This window comes from Mandrillus leucophaeus, unplaced genomic scaffold, assembly GCF_000951045.1.
Source record: "Mandrillus leucophaeus isolate KB7577 unplaced genomic scaffold, Mleu.le_1.0 Scaffold497, whole genome shotgun sequence".
Lineage (NCBI taxonomy): Eukaryota > Metazoa > Chordata > Mammalia > Primates > Cercopithecidae > Mandrillus > Mandrillus leucophaeus.
The window spans coordinates 271165-292035 of record NW_012105331.1 but is presented as its reverse complement, the minus strand read 5'-3'; the positions used below and the strand labels follow the sequence as shown (position 1 = coordinate 292035).

At 43.9% G+C, this 20871-nt stretch overlaps 1 protein-coding gene across 1 annotated transcript in view; it reads right to left on the bottom strand.

The window, feature by feature from the left end:
* LOC105550746 (aromatase) overlaps window positions 1-20871 on the bottom strand; it is a 128861-nt gene that overhangs the window by 21145 nt on the left and 86845 nt on the right. The window contains exons 3-4 of the mRNA XM_011995748.1: window positions 11303-11485; window positions 5421-5571 (exon numbers count right to left, since the gene is read on the bottom strand). Of these exons, the coding sequence (XP_011851138.1) occupies window positions 5421-5571; window positions 11303-11447 (296 nt within the window). The 5' untranslated portion in view covers window positions 11448-11485. The remainder of the gene's footprint in view (window positions 1-5420; window positions 5572-11302; window positions 11486-20871) is intronic.

Here is a 20871-nt window from a genome sequence, read left to right as displayed (position 1 = left end):
AGCCCCAGCTGAAGACTTTATTTCCAATTTTCCCAAGAAAATGGAAACAACTACAAGAGAATCTCCGCAAGCCCCAACGACCCGGACCTGTGCCCGTATATTCCACCTTCCCTCCTATTACGATGGAAATTCCATGTCCCCATTCAAGGCCAACCCATCCACTTGTCCCCAGGGACCTCTTCACATCTCACTTAGCACACTCTTTCTTTCTCTTCCATCAACAATCATTTGATTTTCCTCCATAACTGACCATTCCCCCTACAACTCACATGCTGTAATTTCTCCTATTTTAAAAATCATATTTCTTTGCCTGCACATCTCGTTCAGCTACTGTCCCATTTCCTGCCTTCTTTATGGCAAACTCCTTGGAAGACTTGTCTACACTTGATGCCTCTGATTCTTCTCCCCCTATTCTCTTCTCTGGTCAGACTTTTGCCCTGACTAGTCCAATGAAACTGCTATTGTCAAGGTCACCTGTGACTTCCCTGTTGCTAAACGCAGTACTGAAATCTCCATGCATTCCCTTTCCCCATCAGTGGTATTTGACATGGTTCACAATTTCCTACGCCCTGATATGGATTCTTCACCTGGTTTTCAGACATCATACTTTCCTGGTTTTCTCTTCTCGGTCCAGCTGCTCCTTCTCAGTCTCTGTTGCTAGTTTCTGTCCTATTTACATTAGAGGGTCTCCAGGTTCAGTCCTCTCTACTCAATCATCCCACTCAGATGTCAACTGGGCATGTCAAATCTAACATGTCTAGAATGGAACCCTAATCTCTCCCCTTCCCAACTTGCTCCACCTATCTTAGGACACGATGTCCCCATTCAATGCAAAACTGGACAGCAGTTTGACTCTTTTTTTTTTTTCTCTTACATCCTACATCCAATCTGTCAGCAAGTCTGTTGGCTTTGCCTTCAAAATATGTCTGGAATTTTCCCTCATATCTTATCACCTCTACTGCTACCACCTGGACCAGCCACCATCACCTCTTGCCTAACTGGTCTCTCTGTCCCCATCCCTTGTCTTCTTGCACCTATTATCAACAGAGCAGCCAGAATGATTCTGCTGAAACACAAATGAGTCACATGCGTCACTCCTCTGCTCAAATTCTTCAGTGGCTTCCTTTCTCACAGAGGGTAAAAGCTGGAGTTGTTACAATGGCCTGCAAGGCCTGACGTGATTTGGTGCCCTATTGCCTCTCTCATCTCATCTCCTGTGTTCTTCCACTCAGGATCTCGCCTTAGGACATTGGCACTTGCTGTTCCTTCTGTCTAGAATGCTTTTCCACCAGGTCTCTGCCTGGGCTACTTGCTCATTTCCTTTAGGTTTTTATTTAAACGCTGTCTTCTCAGTGAGGGCTGCCTGAACCACCTATTTACAATCACACCTGCGTCTCTACAACTCGTCCTCCCCCATCTGCTTTCCCTATTCTTTTTCTATGTAATACCTATCTGTCTCATAACAGTGTGACCAGCTATCCTGGTTTGCCCAGGATTATGCCAGTTTCAGCACTGAAAGTCCCACATCCTGGGAAAGGCCCTGGTCCCAGGCAAACTGAAAGAATTGGTCACTCTGCTGATACACTATATATTTTACTTGTTTATTGTTGACCTAGTGACAACATACTGCTCCATGAGGTAAAGGAATTTTGGCTGGTTTTTTCACTGCTGTATTCCCAGAACTTAGAACAATACCTGCTGCTATACATAGTAAGTTTTCAATAAATATTTAATGGATGAAGAGTCAGTAATGACTACTACAACTTAGAATCATTCAGTGCTTCAGTGCTTAGTATATAATAAATTCTCAGTAAATGTACATTCAAAGAATAAATGAAGGAAACCCCTGCAAATGATGTGTAAATTTTCACATCTTTAAGACAGATGTAAAAATATAACCCTAATTAGTATGTTAATTGCTAACAGATATGCAAATAGAACCTGAATTAGCATACTAATTGCTAATTTCCCTTTATGAGTGCTACATAAATTTTTTTTTGTATTCATGACAAAAACGAATCTAGGGACATATAATGGACGTATAGTGTCATGCAGCACCTATAGACCCTCATTAATTTAGAGCACAGCTGCCTGGGTAGCTGCCTGGGGGAAGAACGGTGCACACATCATCTACATCTCACCAGATGGACTGTGCCTCGACGCCCCCAGTGGTGCAGGCGGAATCGCAGCAGCCCACATGCCTGACTTCTCCCCTGAAGTTCTGCAGCCCCCATTACTTTGGGACAAAGCTGGTTGGAAAAGTTGGACCATAATTTCTACACAGTTGTAATGACTACAGACCTCAAACTTTTCAAAAGAAAAAAAAAAATCTGGCAAACTATTCAAATAAAAATAAAAAGCTTTCTGAGGTCCAGTGGGGTCTTTTCAAGAGGTACGGGGAGTTCTGGAAGGGACTTGAAGAGCAGGCAAGGAAAGGAGATGGGGACAAACATGTCCTATTCCCGCAGGGAGCTCAGCCTTTAACAACAAAATGGAACTGCTCTGAGGCAATTAAGGAGAACACAAAGACTCCAACAAGTGAAAAGCCTGAGAGGACAGGAAAAGGAAAGAACTGGGAGAGCTGGGGGTAGGGTGGGTGGGTTGTGGCCGCTTCTCTGCGTGCACAAGCGCCTGACTTGGTCGGGGTTGTTGGAATCAGTTTCCTAATTAAGATTAGCAGAGTGGTCAGATGCCACCCCCACTGTAACGAGCAACCACTTCAAGAATTGTCTTTGGGAATTCAGGGAGTTTTTCTGGAGACTTAAGAATCTAGCATCGAAATATCTAGTATGTCAGAATGATTTCTATCCTGGTACTGTGGTCCTTTCTCAATTCCATCATTCTTTACACCAATTCTAGTCTTATACTGCCACCACCTCAGCATAAGACAAAACCAAACCTGCATCACTGTTTCCCCTAACCCCGGGGAGAGGCCCTCCTGCCCCAGGAGCTTCCTCCTCCACCCCCTCTCCAGATGGAAGTTCTCAAACTCAGTCACACCCTGGGATCACCTGGGGAGCATTAAACACCACTGATGCCTGGGTCCTACCCTCAGAGGTTCTGATCTAAAAGTCGGGGTGTGGCCTAGGCAGTGGGGCTTTGAAAATCTCCCTGGGTGACTGTAAGGTACAGCTAGGGTGAGAAGCATGGCACTGTGCTAGATCCTGGGCAGCAGGTAGATATCCTTCTAGATAAATATCCTGGGGGTCACTTCACCTGTCTGCTGAGGGAAAGAGGTGGTGGGGAAGGCAGACCCTGGGCTGGGGAGAGCTGGAAGGCAGGTGGCTGTGTGGGGAAATGTAAGAGCAGCAGCAAATGTCCCTACCCGCAAACCCAAACACCAGCGCTTCCAGGATATTTGTGAGACCGTAGCCAGTTGTAAAAGTGACTCAAGTACTGATTTTTAAAATGAGAACATATCAAGAACATATCATAGTCACTTAAATTTGGCTGACTAAAGCCTAATAGACCAGGAGAATTAAAATTTAAAAAGTAATTATGATCTAGTTCTTAGAGCAGTGGTTCTCAAACTCAAGTGTGCAGCAGAATCACCTGCAGACTTTGTTAAAACACGGATTGCGGGTCCCACCCCAGACTGTCTCATTTAGTAGGTCAGGGTGGGGCCCAAGAAGGTGCATTGCTAACAAGTTCCCAGGCTTGTTGATGCTGCCTGTTGAAGGACCACACTTTGAAAACTACTGCATTAATGTACGTCACAATGAACCCAATGAAATGCTGTTTCCACCTGAAGCCATTTCTGTTCAGTTGTGTGAGGTCTGCCTTAGCTACTCTTAGAAGTGCTACAACATGAAACTGAATGAAACAAACAAAAAAATCCCAGGCCAAAAAAAAATTGTTTTGGATAGTTTGAAATATTTGGAAGTATTAAAATAACACCTATTTCTCTCCTGCTTCCTTCTTTCAGTATCTGCTTCAAATATTTGGGCTTTGAGGATACCGTGGTATTTTATGAGATGATGTATGTAATCTTGACCTGAAAAAATTATGTAGTTTCTAGAAAAGCTTCACTTGTTTTTGAGCTATAGTCTTTGTATCTGAATGAATAATTTGAACAAATTGGTAAAACACCCTGGTCAGCTTCGGTTTGTGGGTAAAGCTCTGTCAGGGATTACAAATATAAAAATGTGTTAATGAGACAGTGTTTGCACATAGGTTTGCTAAAAATCTACTAAAACTGGCTGAAAGTCTAGGGAAATACGCTGTCTTTGAAATTCTCCATTTTCTAAGATCAATAAACAAGAAAACGAGTATTTCACCAAACTAGTTCTTTATAGTCAATTCCTATTTAGTTAACCATAGAACTAATTCAATCTGCTAGTTATCCACAAAATATAATAATGCAGAGAGGGAGGACACTATTTTTTAAAATGGGTAATACTGTTCCTGATTTATGTAAGATCCCTCCACTGGATACTGGCGTAAAGTCATAAATGGAAGAGCAGCATGTGAATGACTTCTTTTTCTACTGTCTCTTCTTTTATTTTCTTTTTTCTTTAATCAGATTCAGCCAAGGTCGGTTTACCATCTGCTCTTTTAGAGGTGCTCAGTGGCTTGGCAGGAGAATAAATTAGCAAATTGCTGATCAGATACCTCTGCCTCAGGTTTTATTTTACTTTTTAAAAGACAGGGTCTTGCTCTGTCACCCAGACTATAGTGCAGTGGTGTCTTGGGTTTTATTTTTGTTTTGTATGGGTTTTTTCTTTGTTTGTTTGGCTTGGTTCTTTTTAATGTTTATTTGTGGTTAAGACCAAAAAACTTAGGAAAGCAGAAAAGATAACACCTCTCCCTAAAGTATGTTTCGTTGAAATCAAATTATCTGGCTTCTAAGTTTCCACATTCACTGCTCACAGAGACTGGAAATAATTTCCCAACTTTCTAGAGTTATTTATTTATGTACCGCTGACTTTATTTCAAGCAAAACCCAATTATTCTGTTTCAATGTTAGATTTCTGGGGATTGCTCACCTTCATTTCAGTGGTAAAAATATAGCATTAGAAACAAAGACATCAATAATCAAAATAAAGCTGTCTTAAGTGGAAAAAACTCCAGCCTCGATTTAAAAAGTATGTCTCCCGCTGGGCGCGGTGGCTCACGCCTGTAATCCCAGCACTTTGGGAGGCCAAGGTGGGTGGATCACGAGGTCAGAAAATCGAGACCACCCTGGCTAACACGGTGAAACCCCGTCTCTACTAAAAATGCAAAAAATTAGCCGGGCGTGGCGCGGTCACCTGTAGTCCCAGCTAGTCAGGAGGCCGACGCAAGAGAATGACGTCAACCCGGGAGGCGGAGCTTGCAGTGAGCCGAGATCGCGCCACTGCACTCCAGGCTGGGCAATACAGTGAGACTCCGTCTCAAAAAAAAAAAAAAAAAAGTATGTCTCCGATTATGAACAGACTCACTTGCTGATAATGAGTGTTTCCTCTCCAGAGATCCAGACTCGCATGAATTCTCCATACACCCGGTTGTAGTAGTTGCAGGCACTGCCGATCCCCATCCACAGGAATCTGCCATGGGAGATGAGGGGTCCAATTCCCATGCAGTAGCCAGGACCTAGGACAGGTGTCAGAGCGTAAGCTACATCTTAGTCACACCAAAAATTGCAACTGCTTTGTGTTACTCCTGTTTTTGTTCTTTCATAGCTAAGTGTTCTTTACATTTGATGTATATCTGTGAATCATGAATAAAGTGATTTGAAACAAAACAAAAGTCTCACACTTAACATGAGGCTCTTCACCCCTCCGTGAGTAAAAAGGATTCAGTATCCACGCCACACTAGTTTTATTTGGTCTCAATCATTTCAGTCTGAATGAACTGGGGTGTGTGTGCTAATTTCTTCCCAGGTTAACCGGTATCAATGGGTTTTGAATACAAGTCAATTCGTGCGTTGGGTAGCAAACATGGAAACGCTGACGAGCCGGCAGATCCGTTTGGCGCGTAGTTTTTTTCTGGAAACTTTTGGTTTGAGTGCCCCAGTTGACAGAATAGGTGGGTTAAAACTGGTCTGTAGTTTTGTAGGAAATCTTTCAACTGAAAGAAACAAGATCTACAAGGACAATGTCCAATCCAAGAACATCTATTTTATTCCCCTCAAAAAAGACTGTTTAAGAAAAGGCTCTTAAGCTAAATCTCATTAGGCAAAATAAAGCTAAGAGTTGAGGAGTCAGGCAATGGGTCTTTGAGCCTCTAGACTGGAGTTTGAGTCCCATAATCTGGTTTTAGCTGAGAGTAGTGGCTGCTTACAACCTTGCTTATGCAGAGGATGGCAGAATTATAAAGAACATGAACCCAGGGAACAACTGGGGAATTTGATGTTGCTTATATCAGAGAACAAACTTGGTACTTTGATTTTACTGGTGGTGGTAAAAAGTTAGATTAAAAAGTTTTAGAATTTTTTAGAAATTGTCAAGTAGTAGTTTTTCTGAATCTTTCTCCTTTAATTCCATTCTGCCAGTGAAATCATTCTGAAGCCAAAACACTCCTAACTACGTGAGACAGCATTCTCACCTTATGGGCAAGAGTTGTGTAATGATATACATAGTGTAAGCTTTTGCTTGAATCACCTAAATTGGATGTTTAGTCCCAAACACAGCAAACAGTTTTTAGTCTTTTACTTTGCAATAGCTGAGTTAATATGAGCAAGAGTGTCGGCTCTTTTTTCCCTTTAAATAGAAGATGTTTGCTGATACCTATAGAACCAAAATATGGTCTAAGGTTGTTAATCTTGTGATTATTTTAGTAACACTACATTATACAGTAGATGACTGACTTCGTATTAAAATAATTTCATTAAGCTCTTTAAAAGATTTCCACGGCAGATTTGATTGAATATATATTTCCTTAAACTGTCATTAGATATATTAACCTTTAATCAATTAATATATGCATAATATTACCTCACTGGATATTTACAGCTTGGCACTTTGTAGATGCTCAATAAATATTTCCTGAATAAATTTTAAAAATTAATTATGCATGTGTATCTAATATAAAGGATGAAGTTTTAAATGCCATCCTTTTTTTTGAGACAGAGTCTGGCTCTGTTGCCCAGGCTGGAGTGCAGTGGCATGATCTCGGCTCACTGCAACCTCCGCCTCCTGGGTTCAAGCGATTCTTCTGCCTCAGCCTCCTGAGTAGCTGGGATTTGGGATTACAGGCTTGTGCCACCACACCCAGCCTGCCATGTAAAAATCTTAATATTTGGGACCTGCCATTCAAATGTAAGCTATGACGCAGGAGGGACGTATCTACTGAAAAAGGGAGATTGAACCTTGTGCTTAGATTAAGAACCTTAGTGTTCTAACCAGAAGAGAACCACAGTTTTGAGTCTTTAGCAATCAGTTCTGTATCAGCTTAATTCATCCAACAAACAATTACTGGTATAGATACTACTGGTATAGACACTAGCTCCAAATTAGGGACTGGAGATATTATAAGTATAATGGTCCCCATCAGAGTCTAGGGGCAAGACAGGAGAGTATGTGAAAAATAATTACAAAATAAAAGAATCTTAACACAGTGTGACCTTTTGATTTATGTGTATATCTTATGCTTCTACCCACCCTCCAGCTGGAGAGAAGAATGCTGGAGGAAGGTAGAAACTTTGGTAAAATATTAGGGAAATATTCTGGTTGTATCCACATTAAGCTGATCTTTGCTTCTCAGATTTAGGAATGCTTATTTAGGCATGCAGTGATTGTGGGAGCCTCTTTCACACCCTAAAAGGAGTAGTGAATGCTTTGCTGCATTTTTGTACAGAGACAGCCTCCTTGGAGCCAACAGCTGGGACCTCTCCCCAGCTGTCCTAATCAACAAGCTGTTGCTTTCCACGCCTTACACATATACACCATAGAGAAACCTGTGTGCACATATACATTCAGAACAGTCTTGTTCACAATAGCCCCAAACTAAAGACACCTCAAGTGTCCCTCAACAGTGGAACTGGCAATTAAACCATGAGATATTTATATAACTCAATACCCTATGGCAATGAAAATGAACTACACCTGCATGCCACAATGTGGATGGATCTTAGAAACACACTATTGAGCAAAAGAAGCAAGATAAAAGAATACATAATGTATGAATTAACTGCTAAAACGTTTAAAACAAGGCAAAATTAACCTGTATTCTCTGGGATATGAAATTATGTGGTAAAATGATGAAAAAAAAAGCAAGGGAGTGACTGTCACAAAATCAAAGACGGTGTTTTGCTCTGGAGTGAGGGAGAGTGATTGCAAAGGCACGCGAGGAGCTTCTGGAACAAGGGTAACATCCACTTTCTCAGGCTGCATTGTGATGGCAAATTTACCACCGCGCTGTGCACTTTTCTGTGAAACATTATCTTAATAAGAAAAAGTGGAATGTCAGTTGCCATGCTTTTTTTCCCCCCAGTTCTCTGCTCTGGGATGCGGTACCCAGGGCACAGCATGGCATATGGAGGGAGAGGACCCTTGTTCAGAGCTGGGGATGGCTATATGTCCTTGGGGAAGGGAGAGCAGCCCGTGCCAGGTGACTGTGAGTCCTGACCCAGATCAGTAGACTGGGAGCAATTTTTCAGAACTGAAGCTTCCAACCCTGCCCCCCACTACCCTGGCCCCTCCCCCTCCCCCGCAGGAATGACCCTTTCCTCAGGACTTTCATAGCCCCTACCTGGCACTAAGTCAGCCACCTATGTGTGTGCCCCTGACTGTCTTTACTACATTTATATAATCCCCTCGGGGCAGAAACCACATCTCTTTAATCTTTTCACACATCCTCCCGCCCCTAAGCAGAACAGGGCCTCTTAGTAAATACAGCTAGAAGAAGCTTAGATATGAGCCCCAGTTTCATCACTTACTAGTTGTGTGACTCTTTGAGTCTCAGTTTTGCCACCTACAAAACAGACACAAACACACCAACCTCACCATAGAAAATGGGCATGAAACTGCTTTGTAAATTATAACTCACTCAAGGACTTTAAATCATTGTAAGTTCCTCTAGCTTTCACTGGTCCTGAGCTTTCCTGACTCTGCGCTTCCCCCAAACCTCTAAAACCAAGAACCTAGAGAGCCACTGATTCAAGTGAGCTGGCAGGAGCTCAGGAGTATTGATCAGCAAAAACCACCCCAAACAAGGCCAATTTTCTTATCTTCCCTCCCCCAACCAGAAACCATAGGATCTCACAGTCTGTGCTACTAGTGGATTCTAACTAGACCTTCTGCTTTCAAAGGGAAAGTGTGAAACTAGAAACTACCTGTCTAGCAAAATGATCATCAACCTGGGCTTTAGGAGTTCCTGGTGGCCCCCCTATATTCCCACTTCCTGTCCAGCTGGGGAGCTGACAAGCCATTTCTCTTCTCTGGGCTTTAACCCTCCACTTGTAAAATGAGGAGTTTGAACTCCATGGCTTCTCATGCTTGTCATAGCGTTTTGCCTGGGCAAGGCAGATCAGCTCCCCAGGTCTCAGTTTCCCCTTCTGTCAAATGAAGGAGTTAGGCTCATATCTGTGGCTCTCAACCTTGGCTGCTCATAAAAAATCAGGAGTGGAGATTTTTTAAAAAAATAGCAGCCCCAAACCAGCTGAGCCCCTACCTCAGACAGTGCTGAGAATCACTGTGCTACTTGATCTGACTGTCAGTGGATGCAGCATGATGGCGCTGGCCCAGAAATGGTGGACAGAGTGAGATGCTGCCTACTCTCCTGCTGATCCAGAGCTTCAGGGCTGCTGGTTCTCAGGCTTGTCCTAACAGGCTGACCTCCTTGGTCAAGGGTCCAAGGAAATTCTACCAGTGCTGATTAGCATAAGCATCCGGGGGAACTTTTTAAAAATGCATGTTTCTAGACCTGAAGAGCCTGAGTCAAAAAGTCAGGAGCAGGGTCCAGGAACAGAAATGTTAACAAGCTCCTACCTGCTGGGTGTTCTTACATAGACTTAAAAGCTTGAGAACCTGTGGCTTACTGGATGGGCAATGCTGTGTGGGCAGTGCTGGACTCTCCTGGCCTGATTCTCTGATAATACAGACAAATTAGAATTTAGCACCTGGGCCTATGAAGGGAAGAAGAGGAAAAAGAAGGCTTTCCACCCCTCTACGTACTCACCCCACCCTGACCATTCACTGACCCTGACCATGAAGTCCCCTTGGGAGAGGAGAAATCCAGTGAGGAAGGGCCACACTGGGGAAGAAAGTTCAAGTTAAAGACGATGAAACAGTCATCCCTTAGCTCTGAGCCTCCCTTCTCCAGAGCTGACCCTGTCAGGGAGCAGAGAACAAAATTAACTAAATGTTCCTTTAAACTGGGCGTTAAAGTAATCTAAAATATCAGGCTGAATCAGGCAGAGAGACAGGCAATTATCTGCATGTTAAAAAGAATCCAGACAGAGCATTTTGTGCCAGCCCCATGCTCCCACTTCTGATCCCACTGAGACGAGGCCCACCACACTTACCAGTGTGTAACAACTACGCTCTTAGAGTCTCATTGGATATCTTATGGAATGGGAAACAGATGTGTCTGCAATGAGGCATCTTCACTGAAAACTAAAGAAGCAGTCTGAAATTTCAGGTCATTCTGAATTAATCTGATATCTGATCACTGTAGCTTTAACGGTGGAAGGGTGGGGTTTTCTATTGGGATTATCTGGATAATTATATTATTCTCCACTTTTGATTGACCCACAGATCTTGTTGAAGATTCTCTCGGGGTGTGATGTTCCAAGAGTACTGGAGTGGTCCGCATTTTTATCCCACTGCCTGGATCCCATTTGACCCTTATGGGAGCCAGGTAGTGGGAGAAAAATGGGGACCACTATCACCACCTTCCCAAGAATAAGAGAAAATGATGAGTGGAATAAAGAGAAGGGATAAATATAAGACAAAGAGGGGGCATGGAGGAAGCAAAATGAAAGGGAGAAGAAAAGCAGTGAAGAAGGCGTTCCAGAGACATTTTCACCTTCAGAGCAAATTTGCAATCTCATTTTTAAAAGTTAACCAGAAAACCCTGGAATTTTACTTTTCTCCACCCCATCTTGAGCTTGTTTTAAAGGTACTTGTGCCAAGTCCACTTTACGAAAGCACAGTGCAGACTGGAAGGGTTTATCTAAGATTTTTTAAAGTGCTTTCATTTAAAATGTGCAGATAATTGGTTTGAAAATTTTCACCCAAGTCCTTATTTGCTAACACAGCCATAGTCTTCAGAGATCTTACCAGGTGTGCTTTTTGTCCTTTTGCAAAATTTTCTTTACCATCATGGACCAAAACCCCAAGTAAATAATCTCCTTAGAAATGGAAATAAACAACTGACTTACCTGGTATTGAGGATGTACCCTCATAATTCCACACCAAGAGAAAAAGGCCAGTGAGGAGCAGGATTGGCATGGTGGCAGCAGGCATGGCCTCAGGCACCATGCTGGTGATGTTATAATGCATCGGGTTCAGCATTTCCAAAACCATCTTGTGTTCCTTGACCTCAGAGGGGGCAATTTAGAGTCCTGTGGAAATCAAAGGGACAGAAAATTACAGAATCCCCTTAAAGGTTCATCTACAGCTCCTGTTGCTTCAGATGGTGCTGCACAGTACAGATTCACTCACTGTTTTATAATGTGATCAGACATTCAGGCAAGACTAATTTATGGTTACAAGTCAAAACAAGGAAGCCCAAGAAAGATCTTTTGGCTTGAATTGCAGCATTTCTGACCTTGGTAGAGTCTCAGGTTCCTTTAGACGCTTGGTCTGATAGAACCTTATCATCTTGCCCTTGAGTGGGTAGAGTGACGTGCATTCCCAATTGAAAGCCAAATTTCTTGTCAAAATATAAGAAAATAAAGCTCATTCCAGAGGTGGAGTCATTCTGTGACTTCATCAGCAGGTTTTGTTTAGGCAATCTTCTTCCCTTGAAGCCAAATCAATTTAAAAACAAAAAAAGCAATTCCCCCAACTCCCCTTTTTGACCAAAATGACTTTTTTGATCAAAATAGTTTCTATAGTAAGAACACAATTCTTGGGCATCGAGGTCTTCTCAGAGCCTTCCATCAGTTTGCCTATTAAATTCAAAGTGACTCACTCAGGCCATCTCTAGTGACTTCAATGAAGATCTAAAATCTCTTGTACCATGGGCCAGATTAAACAGTGTCCCTAGGGACCTGCCAACGGTAGTGTGGAAAAAAAGAATTGCAGAGGACGAATAAAGGGAGAAGAGAAAGAAAGGAATGGGGAAGGAGGAAGAAAGAGAACGGCAGAATAGGATGCCACCAGCAATAGGCTCAGGTGCCACTCAGGAACCTCATTCGAAGAGCAGCTAACATCCTGTGCAAGACAATCAATTTACAGTCTGATGTGCTGGTTCTGTTGTGTTTTTCAACATTCTATTGAGTCTGTATTTTCAGCCAGGTTTTGTAATCCCTTTACTCTCAGAACAGAGTTTCAGGGATGGTAGGTAGTTTGTAGCTGAAGAGGTGTAGTTTGAACAAACTTGTATAGTGAGGAAAGAGTGAGTCATCATTAAATGCATTTTCAGTGGCAGATGACATGCCCTACAGTTTTTGGAACTTGCAGTGGCTCTCAAACGAACTTGGGCTGGGTTTCACCTAGTAATAAAGTAATAAAATTCTAGATTCATAGCCAGGGCTTCTAATTGGATATCCAGGGCTCTGTGGATTCCTTGAAACACTGCATAACATTGTATCGGCTCATGTGCACATTCTGGTGGAGAAAGGCCATAACTTTCATCAGATTCTTAAGGAGTATGTAATTGTATTTCTCCTCTGATCTACATGAGATCTTAAAGTCCAAAGACTGATTTCCGTCAACTACAAAAATTCGACAACATAGTTGAATTTATCCAGTTGCTTCATCATTTTATGTTATTCTACCATTTAAATAATCATTAATGCTTGGATGCAGGGCACTGAAAATGCCTGCGCTTATGTTGAGCAGTTTTGGGGTTGTTTTTTTCATATATATAAGTTGAGACTAAAAAGTCAGCCTTGTGTCTGTTATCATCTGGTTCCTTTGTTGATGACAAGCTATTTTTAACAGGCTGAGGTTTTAAATTTCTAAAGTGGAATTTGACATCATTCTGAGTAAGCTCTATGTGACTTTGTGACAGCCAGGACCCTTAAAGTTTCTATTTATATTGATGAAACCTGAAACCATTGTTCAAAGCATAAATGAGGAAAGTGGTTGCGACAAAAAGGATGAAGATGTACCACAGGAAGTGATGCGAGCAAAAATCTTCACATTATAGGAACTTTCAAAGGTATTTCACAACATTGAAAGCAAAGAGTATAAGATGTTGGAAGCTGATGCAAATTTATAAAGGACTATGGCAATTCACTGGCAGAGAAAAGATGTTCCCTCAGTATCGTAAGTTATGCAAAGAGAAGGCGGCAAGAACTTTGAAAAAAAACCTCTCAATAAGTTTATTTTTACAAAGAAACACTTAAAATGTTGCATTGTTTCTAATGTTTCAAATTACTGTGTACTAAAATATTTGTTTTACTATTTTTGTTTGCTTGTCTCCCTACACACTTACAACCTATGGTAAGGGTTTCTAATGCTTTGACAAAAAATTTTAAAGGTCACAGAACAGTTGTAATTTTTCTCTTGATTTTTAGGATTGCTTTGCACAGTTTTAGCTTGCATGGTCATTTTTACAGTCCCATACTGCCATGCAAAGTGAGGACTGTTTGTGTGTCTAAAATGTTTAACAGAGCTAAGAAGCCTGGTTTCTCATCTTCCTCAAAAGTATGTCATAAAGATCCCCGAGAAGAGCATCACTTAAAAACCCAACAGGGTAAGAATATTTTTTAACACCCAGAAAGCGTGTGCTATGTGTCAGTTATTGTTCTAAGCACTTTACAAATATTAAGCCGCTCATCTTCATGACAAGCCTGAGAGCCAAGTCTAATTATCCCCATTTTACAGATGGAGAAACTGAGGCCTGGGGAGGTTAAGCAGCTTGCCCTAGGGCACCCAGCTCACATGTGACAGAGCTGGAATTGGAGCCTAGGTGGTCTGTCTCCAGAGCCCATGCTCTTTATCATGCCGTTTTGCTACCTATTACAGGATTCAGTCCCCACATTCATGGACTTTTCATTCATTTATGCTCACTCCTGGGCTATTTAGAATAATTCCTTTTAAAGGATTAAGCTTTATGGATCTCTGCATGCCACAGCTGGAAAGGTCCTTTGAGATTCTCTCCTGATTGCACATTGGTTTTCCTGTTCAGTGGAACATTCTAATGGGCCACGTGGGTATATTGAACAGAAGTCTTCAAATAGGGGTACAGGAGTATAGGAAGGTCCTAGAACTTGCACATAGGTTGTTCATATGTCCCCTTGGCTAGTAATACCCTCCTCTCACCCCCAAACATACACATACATGCACACGGCCCTCAGGTGCTATGCATTTGCCAGGCTGTCTCAAATGCCTGGGTCTCCACTGCCCTCTGAGGGTCATTTTCTTGGGTCGCCCCATTATTATTTGCTGAGTGGTCTCTGCCTGCTCAGGTATCCCATGTTTTCCTGGCACCAAGCAGGGACTCTGGCCACTTGATGCACCAGGCCCGTGTGCCTGTGCTACATGGAGCCTATTAACACCTTCATTCAATGCCCCACCAACCTCTGCGTAAGGAAATGCGGGTCCTACACTCAAAGTCCTCAGCCTGAGTCAGGGCAAAAACCTGTGGGGACACAGCAGAGCCCAGGTGTCCTGGTGACCTGGGGGTCTGAACACATTCAGGGTCCTACAGTGCCATGAAGGACTCCCAGATCCTCTAGTACAGGTCAAGCCCTAACCCTAGCCTGCCACAGGGAGGGGAGGCAGGCCCTGGCCTTGCAGAAGCTCTGCCTAGCATGTTCAGACCCTGCTAAATCCTACCTTTTAGCATGGGGGCTACTGGCCCAGCAGGGAAACAGGCCCAGTCACCTTGGATCTGAGGGCTGGGTGCCAAGCTTGCACTCCCTCTTATTCTCTCCAGCAAAACTGGCCCATCCCTCTTTCACACCCCAGCTCCTGGAGAAATGCATTTTTTCTCTACCCATTTCCTCTTATCTCCCGACTTCTGCCTGATCACACTAAAACCTGTCTCTGAAAGTTGACACATGACCTGACTACTGCCTGATCTGTACCTCTTCCCCATCTATGTTTGTTCTTGATCTCATTCTGCGGTGTTGGACCCATTTGGCCATTCCTCCTTCTTGTATCTGTTCTCCAATGATGGTTGTGGCAGGTTTCTCTCATTGTTTCTATTCCTCTACAGCTGTTCTTATTCCTCTGTCAGTCCTCAAACCATGAGCATCTCTCCAGCCTAAACCGTTTGCCCTCTCTGCTTTATTCTCCTTTTCAGAACTCATTATTTTCCTGTCTTAAGCTCTTACTTCTGTGAAGGCACCTCCCCCGATTCCCTTCTTTCCTCTGTCCTCTCCATCTCTGAAGCACTGACTGCCTAGTGAACTCCACTATGCAGATACTTTACCATTACTCCACAGTTACATCTAAAACCCAATCCATCAACCTCCTCCTGACCTTCTCCCTCTGTCCTAACTTTTTTATTTTTATATTTATTTATTTATTTTTGAGACAGAGTCTTGCTGTGTTGCCCAGGCTGGAGTGCAGTGGTGACACAATCTCAGCTCACCACAACCTCTGCCTCCCAGGTTCCAGCGATTCTCTTGCCTCAGCTTCCCCAGCAGCTAGGATGATAGGTACGCACCACCATGCCCAGTTAATTTTTGTATTTTTAGTAGGGATGGGGTTTCACTACGTTGGCCAGGCTAGTCTCAAACTCCTGATCTCAAGTGATCAGAGCCCTAACCTTCTTATACATCATTACCCTATCATCCAGCTTCAAAATCTTGGGTGTTTTGTACTTCCCTTTTCCCTTTACTTTCTTAACATATCCCTTCCCATCCCAGTCTAACCATATCCAGTCACAAAGTTCTAGGCATAGTCCTTAATAATGTCGTGTCCCTGTCTCAAGATACATCCCTGTATTTTTTTAATCTTCTGGCTTATATGTTAATTTTTATAATGGGCCTTAACCCTACCCTCTGCTCCATTCATGACAAAGGATATCTCAGTGGTCAGTTGAAGGCAAATTCCTGGTTTCCTTCTTTGCCAAAACTTACCCCTACCTCAAACTCTCTAATATTAATTGCTCTCAAAAGCCTCTGCTGTGAAAAATCTACTGGGGATTCCTGGTAGACCCTCAGTCCTCTTTTGGCAGCCCCAAGCTCTAATGTCTTCAAGGGCAACACAGGTGACATGAATGTGGAGGGTGGGGGATGGACTGCAGCACATTCTAGAGCACAGCCTTCCTCTCAAAGGACCAGGCATGATGCCAAACAAACCATCTCTCCATGAGCCCAATCGAGACTCCAGCCCATTTGCTGCCATTACTCAGTATCTGAATCAACCATCACAACCTTCATGGAGCTACAAACTGGGAACTAGTCACTTGTGTTCTTCGTGCAACTACCTTTGTCTAGCCATGCTTTGGTGCCAGGCCATAAGCTACCTCTGAGTGACTTTGTAAGGTCAGCCATAGGGAACTCACTATTTTATCTAATGAAAGGATGTTGTCAAAGGCAATAGGTAAAATCACTTATTTTTATTATTCTGAGTGGATGTATGTTTGTAAATTTCCTCACGCCTCTTACAGAGCAAAAAGAGGCATTCATTCATGAAAAGTCAAATTCTTCCATCTGTTTCTTCTCCCTCTAGAAGGTGAATTCCCAAAGGACAGGGATCTGTGTGTCTCTCTCCTTCACAACTGTATTCCACTTCTAGAACAGTGTCCAGGCCTTCGTACATGCTTGCTACAAACCCGTTGCTTGAGTTTGCACTATCTCCAGCTTTGTTCGGCTTTTATTCCCCATTGTAAACTATCCAAGATCTTTCTTCTCAGACCTTCTCTTTCACTCTCTTCTGCACGTTGCTGCCAGATTTGCTTTTTAACTCAGCTTACATCACGTCAATCTTCTGCCAAAAACCCTTCTTTGCTTCCAGTTGTCTGCAAGGTTTCAAATTCATCTTTTTTTTTTTTTTTTTAACAGAGTCTTGCTCTGTCACCCAGGTTGGAGTGCAGTGATGAGATCTTGACTCACTGCAACCTCCACCTCCTGGGTTCAAGGGATTCTCCTGCCTCAGCCTCCTGAGTAGCTGGGATTACAGGCACCCACTACCATGTCCGGCTAATTTTTGTATTTTTAGCAGAGACAGGGTTATCACCATATTGGTCAGGCTGGTCTTGAACTCCCGACCTCAGCTGATTCAACTGCCTCAGCCTCCCAAAGAGCTGGGATTACAGGTATGAGCTACCACGCCCCACCCCAAATTCGTCTTGACCCAGCCTTATTTTTTGGTTCTCTCCACTCAAAGTCTGACTCCTGCTTTACCACAACATCTTACCTGCTGAGTTCTTCCTCCTCCACGTTTCCCTGCTCGTCCTGTTCTGCCCCACTGGTTTCCCATGACAAGTCTGCTTCTTCTTCTCCTTGCCTGAGCCATCTCTTACCTGGTATAAATACTCCTCCTCTTTTTCTCTCTGACATGGGTCTTGGACTACTATTGATTTTGGCTGCCAAGGCACTAGATAAATCAGAGCCTTGGAGCGTTTCATTCAATAAACACTTATTAGGAACCTTATCTGAGCAGGGTACTACATTCAGACATTCAGTTTTCTTTCTAGACATGGGAGGCAGTAAGACAAGCGAGCTGAAGGTGCTGCTAGCTAGGACATCTTATGAGAACCACAGTTCTCTAGAAAGACATGTAGAGCTGCCCATGAACTTCTACATCAAGGAGACACAGGGTATCAGGACTGGAAAGAAATGCTGTGATCTTCTAATAATATGGTTCTCTCCCTTTAAAAATGAACCACTTACATGACATCCAGGGAAGGTCACTTGTCAATGGTTACTTAAAAGCAGGGAAGGTTCACCCATGTGCACATTCAGTGATCTGATTTCCATTCCCTGGCACTGGGGTCATGAAACTTGAGGTTCCAGTTGTTATTCCTAGCAAGCTTCCAGTGATTCCCTGGGACATTCTCGTTCTGGAGCAGGAGCGACACAATAGGAACCAACAGGAAAAATGCAGATAGATACACATGGTGTGGACTACCTTCAGGGCAAATGCCTTGTCCACCCTATAGTTCCCATCCCTGCTGTGGTCTCTGACTGACCATTTGTGTGGAATGAGCAAAAAGCCCTGAAGGCACCAATGGGAGACCTCAGCCCCTAGGGTTCTACCCACATAGGGAAGACTATTGACGGCGTATGAAAGGTACCTGCTGCTAACACCCACATTTCACATGTGTGTGCAGACCCAAGGCTCCTGGGCATCCATCAAACAGGACTGTGACTTTCTTACTCACCTGTGAGGTCCCATGATTTCCAGCACAACACCTGCCCCAGGAGGTGCTCTGTGTGGGTTCGTGGAATCACTCCTTTCTTCACAATGACTTAGTGGCTGACTACCAGCAAGCCTGGGACTTGGGAACATTGGCAGTCAAAAGCAAGAGTAGTCCAAGAGTGCCCTTATCTCAGCTAGCCTCTTTGCCTGTCTGATGGTGCCTCTGGTTCCTCAGATACCTAATCTATTGTCTTCCCAGTGGGCTGCATCTGATAGAGTCTCCCAGAGAAGTTTTTTTTAAACAGTGAGAAATGACTGTCTTAAAAGACTTCTTGATTATTTAAGGCATTTCAGGCCATGAGACAAAGTGGGGGCAGTATTTGGGGAACCTGTTGAATTGGGGTTGATCCTCCAGTTCCTATTGTATTGGGATTGCCTGACACCCAAACCATAGTTTTTTTCATGAGGAGTTCGACCTCGCCTTACAGAGGAGGCAGAAAGGGCCAGTTGGGGACTGTTCCAGCAACAGCAGTCATTTTTCTAAGAGGTTTCCCATGACTTCACTTTTCAATTCAATTTCATAAGACCTAATGGGTTACCTGGCCCCACAGGAGATAAGGTAGTGGAATTTTCCAGCCAAAATTGGGCTTTTAACCGGAGGAGGGAAAAGGCAGAAGTGACAAAAGCACAAGAGCAGGCTTTAGGATCAGATGAGCTGAGTACAAGTCCCAGAGACCACATCACAAGAACAGGCTTTGGGGCCAGATGAGCTGAGTACGAGTCTCAGAAATGTGCTTACTTCCCAGGCCTGCTATGCCCTGGCTGAGGGGGTGCACTGAAGCTGCCTCAGGACACTGAGGTGGGTGAAAGGGAAGCCTCCAGAGCCAAGTGCCAGTGGTGGTGTTTGTCGTTCCTCCAGCTTTAAGGTCTCTGTGGCACATGGAGTTGTGGGATTCCTTGTCTCTGGTAGTAAAGACGGAAGGTCCCTAAATGGATACACAATCCTTAGGGCAGCCCAGGTGCCCCCAGCCAGAGAGGCCCCCTGAACCTCTTTCTGTGGCAAGATCCAGAGCCATGCCTGAGTCTTGGCATCCAAGATTTATGGCACTGCAGTCCCAAGTGGCCTTGCTTCCTTCCGCTCATCTACCTGGATATGATAAGTTCTTGTAACGGCAGAAATAGGGGATGTCTGTCAATATTCCCACAACATAAGTTCCTCCAGAGCAAGGACTCACATCTCGCTTTTCTATCTAGCCCCTGGAGGCTGCCACAAGTGCCTCACACCCAGTGAGTGCTCAGTAAACGTTTGTGAAATGAAGTGAACCAATGGTTAGCATCTTAAGCCTTTTAGGCCCGGAGTTGTCAAAGAATGATGCATTCACATATCCTCAGAGGGATGTTTGCCTTCTGCACATCTTAGCAGTGATTCCAAATGCCAAGTCCCAGCAACACAGTGGCCCATAGCTACCACCCAAACAGTCAGATAGCAGCAGCACTGCTGGCCTTTCCTTGAGAGCTTATCTGTTGTTTAATGAACAGACTGTGAGGCCATAGAGATGTCCTAGAGCAGGGACACTCTCTGGCAAGGAAGCCCCTGGCTGACCCCAGAGTGTTGGGGCCACCTAGCCTCTCTGGACGTCCGTTTCCTTATCTATAAAACGAGGGGGTTGAGTCACAGGGCCCCTCTTATCTCTGTATCTGCTGCCCAGCATTCTTACCCTTTGTCTTAGCTGCCCTCCCCCAGCCCTTCCCTGTGCCTTTGCCCTGTCGCCTTCCTTGGTTCTTTTCTTTCGCGTTGTCGTAGGCCAGCCAGTGGTGCCCGCAGGCCCAGGTTTGCAGAGAAACACTGAGACGTCAGGGAGGCTGGGGTGCACGTGGCCCACTTTGGTCACCTTCTCTATCTCTTCTCATTTCTTTTAGAGTCCCCATTTTGAGGATCCAGTGAACGTGGTGGAATCTTGCTCTGGAGAAACACACTCAGGAATCAACATGCAAAGCTTTCAGTACAATTCTGGGATCCCCGACCCTCTAAAGCCCATCCAAAGACCTCAAATGAACAACTCCTGGGCCCAGTTCCTTTCTCAACCTTCTGCTTCAAGCTGTCCAATGTCCCAGAGGTTCTTTCCTGATTAAAACCGCTTTCACTGACCAATAGAAAGTTGTTTCCAGGTTATAAGTGAATATAATTTCTCTTGAAGATTTTTCATTTTAACTAGACCCCAAATTACAGTTGATAATGGGGTGTTACATTCTTCGGCCCACAGAACCAGTGAGAAAGGTTTAAGGAGAGAGTGAGGGGCACAATTGGTACCCTGATATCCCATCTGTGGGCCCTCAGACTGACACTGTCCATGGCCACACTGTGGCCCTGAAGAGGGCATCAAGGCTCGTGGGATCTCCAGGGTTCTGCCAAGGAGAGTTCCAGTGCATGGAGGGCACACGGAGTGCACGCATGTGGAGGCCACTGTCTTCACCTCCAACACTGAGTAAATCTACAACGTCCTAGCCGCTGTTTTATGCT